Raw genomic sequence first — 2,488 nt, 5'->3', positions numbered from 1 at the left:
ACTGCCACACATGCACACACACACACACACACACACACACACACACGTATGTTAATTTAAACAAATAAACAAACATGCCCAGCAGAGAAAAGAGACCCTGACCCAGAGCAGAGGCAAGAGTGACACGTTAGAAGCCTGACTGATGGATAAAAAATAAAACACTATTTGGGCTGGGGCTGTGGCTCAGTTGGTAGAGTACTTGTTGACATGCATCAAGCCCGGGATTCAATCCCCAGCACCAAATAAGCCTGAAAAGGTGTGACCTGCCTATAATCCCAGCACTCAGGAGGTGGAGGTAGGAGTATTGGAAATTCAAGGACATTCTCAGCTACAAAGCAACTTTGAGGGCCTGTGATACATGAGACCGTCTCAAAAGTGAAGAAACCACCATTCACTGAATTCCTCCAGACCGACTGATTAGCAAGGGCAGCAAAGCCGCTATATAGGTGTGGAGGACCACTGCACAACATGGGAGCACTCACCTACATGCAGGCAATACACACATACACATAAAATAAAATATTTTTTAAAAACTGACAAAATGGGGGTATAGCTCAGTGGTAAAGTGTATGTTTAGCATATACTAACAATTTAAAAAGGATAGGGCTAGGGGTGCAGCTCTGAGGGACAGGTGTTGCCTACCATGCTTGAGGCCCTGGGTTCTAGCCCTAGAACCATGCACACAGAAAACAGATAAATAAATAAAATGAAAAATCAACACCAAGACAAAGGAGACAGTTCAGTGGATAAGAGTGCTGGTTGTTTGGTGTGTGTGTGGGAGAGACACAGACAGGAAAGAGAGTGAGAGACTCACTACGCAGCCCTGGTTGCCCTGAAACTCACAGAGATCCACCTGTCTGCCTCCTGAGTACTAGGATTAAAGCCATACCCCACCATAACTGGCTTTATTTGTTTTTATTTTGTTTTAAAAACATTTTTTTTTCTTAGCAGTACTGAAACTTGCTAGGCAAGCATTCTAAACTGAGCTGTTATGTTCCCAGTTTGGAATTTGAATTCTCTAGCATGCACGTTAAAAAAGCTGGATTTGTGCATGCCTATAACCCTAGCTGTGGGGGGCAGAGACAGGGCAGAGACAGGGGTGCAGTCAATCAGCCTAGCTCCAAGTTCAGTGAGAGACCTTGTCTAAACAGAGCGATACAGTACATCTGCCTCGGTACATGCATAAAACACACACACACACACACACACACATGCACACACTACCTATGTGATCTCATTATGCAAATCTGATCACATGACCTTCTGAAGGTTGCTCAACATTCTCAAGGTAAAGACCAGGTGCTGATGGTACAGCCTCCACAGGCTGGCCCTGTCTGCCTTTCCTGCCTCACCTGCACTATGCGCCTCACAGTGTCCAGCTGCCTGCCTTCTTATGCTACCACAGGGCCTTTGCAAGTGCTTATTTCTGGATTTGCCTTGTCAATGCCTGTCTACACTTTAGATCTCAGCTCAAAAGTTCAGTTCACCTCTATCAGGAAGTCTTTTCTGACTACATCAATTCTAGACTAAGCTCCCAGAACACCTGTAACCAAGAAGGTCTCCTTCCTGTCAAGGTGATAATAGGTGAGAGCCTTTGATTGGCTGGACTGCAGTCTCCAGGAGGGTAGGGATTGCCTGATTTTACTCACCACTGTCTCCCTGGTGTATGTCACACAGCAGGTGCTCCATAAATATTTGCCCAATGAAGGATAAGGACAAACAGGAGCTGATAGAATGGAATGTGGAGTGAGGAAGGGCATGCAAAGCCAGGGGATCAGCAAGTACAAAGGCCTGGGGCCTCCAAGGAAGATTCAAGGAAGGCTGGTTCTCACCAGCAGCCCGACAGGCATAGGCGAAGACAATGATGTCATCAAAGGGCCAAGTGTAGTTGGGATGAGGTGGGTAGAAGGCCAGCTGGGATGTCCCCTCAGCCCGCAGGGACACCAGGAAGGTAGAGTGGACCATGGGGACCTGGAAGCAGCCCCGGCGCTGGCGATTCTTGGTGGGGAAGTAATCAGCAGTGCGGCGGTAGTAGCCCTGGGGAAGGGAATGCTCTGGGCTGAGGCCTGGCCCACTGGCTCCCACCACAGGCTCCCTGCTCTTCAAGTCCCTACTCCCAGACCTCAAGCCTCCTGAGGCCCCACCCAGCCTCACCTGTGGGGTGATCCCACACCAGAAGTTAGAGTAGTAGGTCTGGGAGTCCAGCATTGGGGCCACCACTGGCAGTCCCCGCTCCGTGAGAAGCCGCAGGGTCTGGTTGTTGGTCAGAATGTTGTCTGTGTCTGAGAACTTTGAGAAGGAAGATGTCACAGGTCCCAGTCCTATCCAGGCTTCAGGACTAAAGAGTTCTCTAAATGGGGGGCTGGAGAGACGGCTCAGTGGTTAAGAGCACTGGCTGTTCTTGCAGAAGACTGGGGTTCGATTCCAGAACCTATGTGAGCAGCTAACAACTGTCTGTAACTCCAGTTCCAGGGGATCTGACAGCCTC

At 49.1% G+C, this 2,488-nt stretch overlaps 1 protein-coding gene across 1 annotated transcript in view; it reads right to left on the bottom strand.

Moving 5' to 3' along the window:
• Cercam (cerebral endothelial cell adhesion molecule) overlaps window positions 1–2,488 on the bottom strand; it is a 17,554-nt gene that overhangs the window by 8,224 nt on the left and 6,842 nt on the right. Inside the window, exon 5 of the mRNA XM_029568752.1 lies at window positions 1,833–2,037. Coding sequence (XP_029424612.1) covers window positions 1,833–2,037 — 205 coding nt within the window. The remainder of the gene's footprint in view (window positions 1–1,832; window positions 2,038–2,488) is intronic.

Source organism: Nannospalax galili, unplaced genomic scaffold, assembly GCF_000622305.1.
Source record: "Nannospalax galili isolate Female #2095 unplaced genomic scaffold, S.galili_v1.0 scaffold300, whole genome shotgun sequence".
Lineage (NCBI taxonomy): Eukaryota > Metazoa > Chordata > Mammalia > Rodentia > Spalacidae > Nannospalax > Nannospalax galili.
Note: the sequence above shows the minus strand (reverse complement) of the source record. Positions and strands in the feature narration are given on the sequence as shown.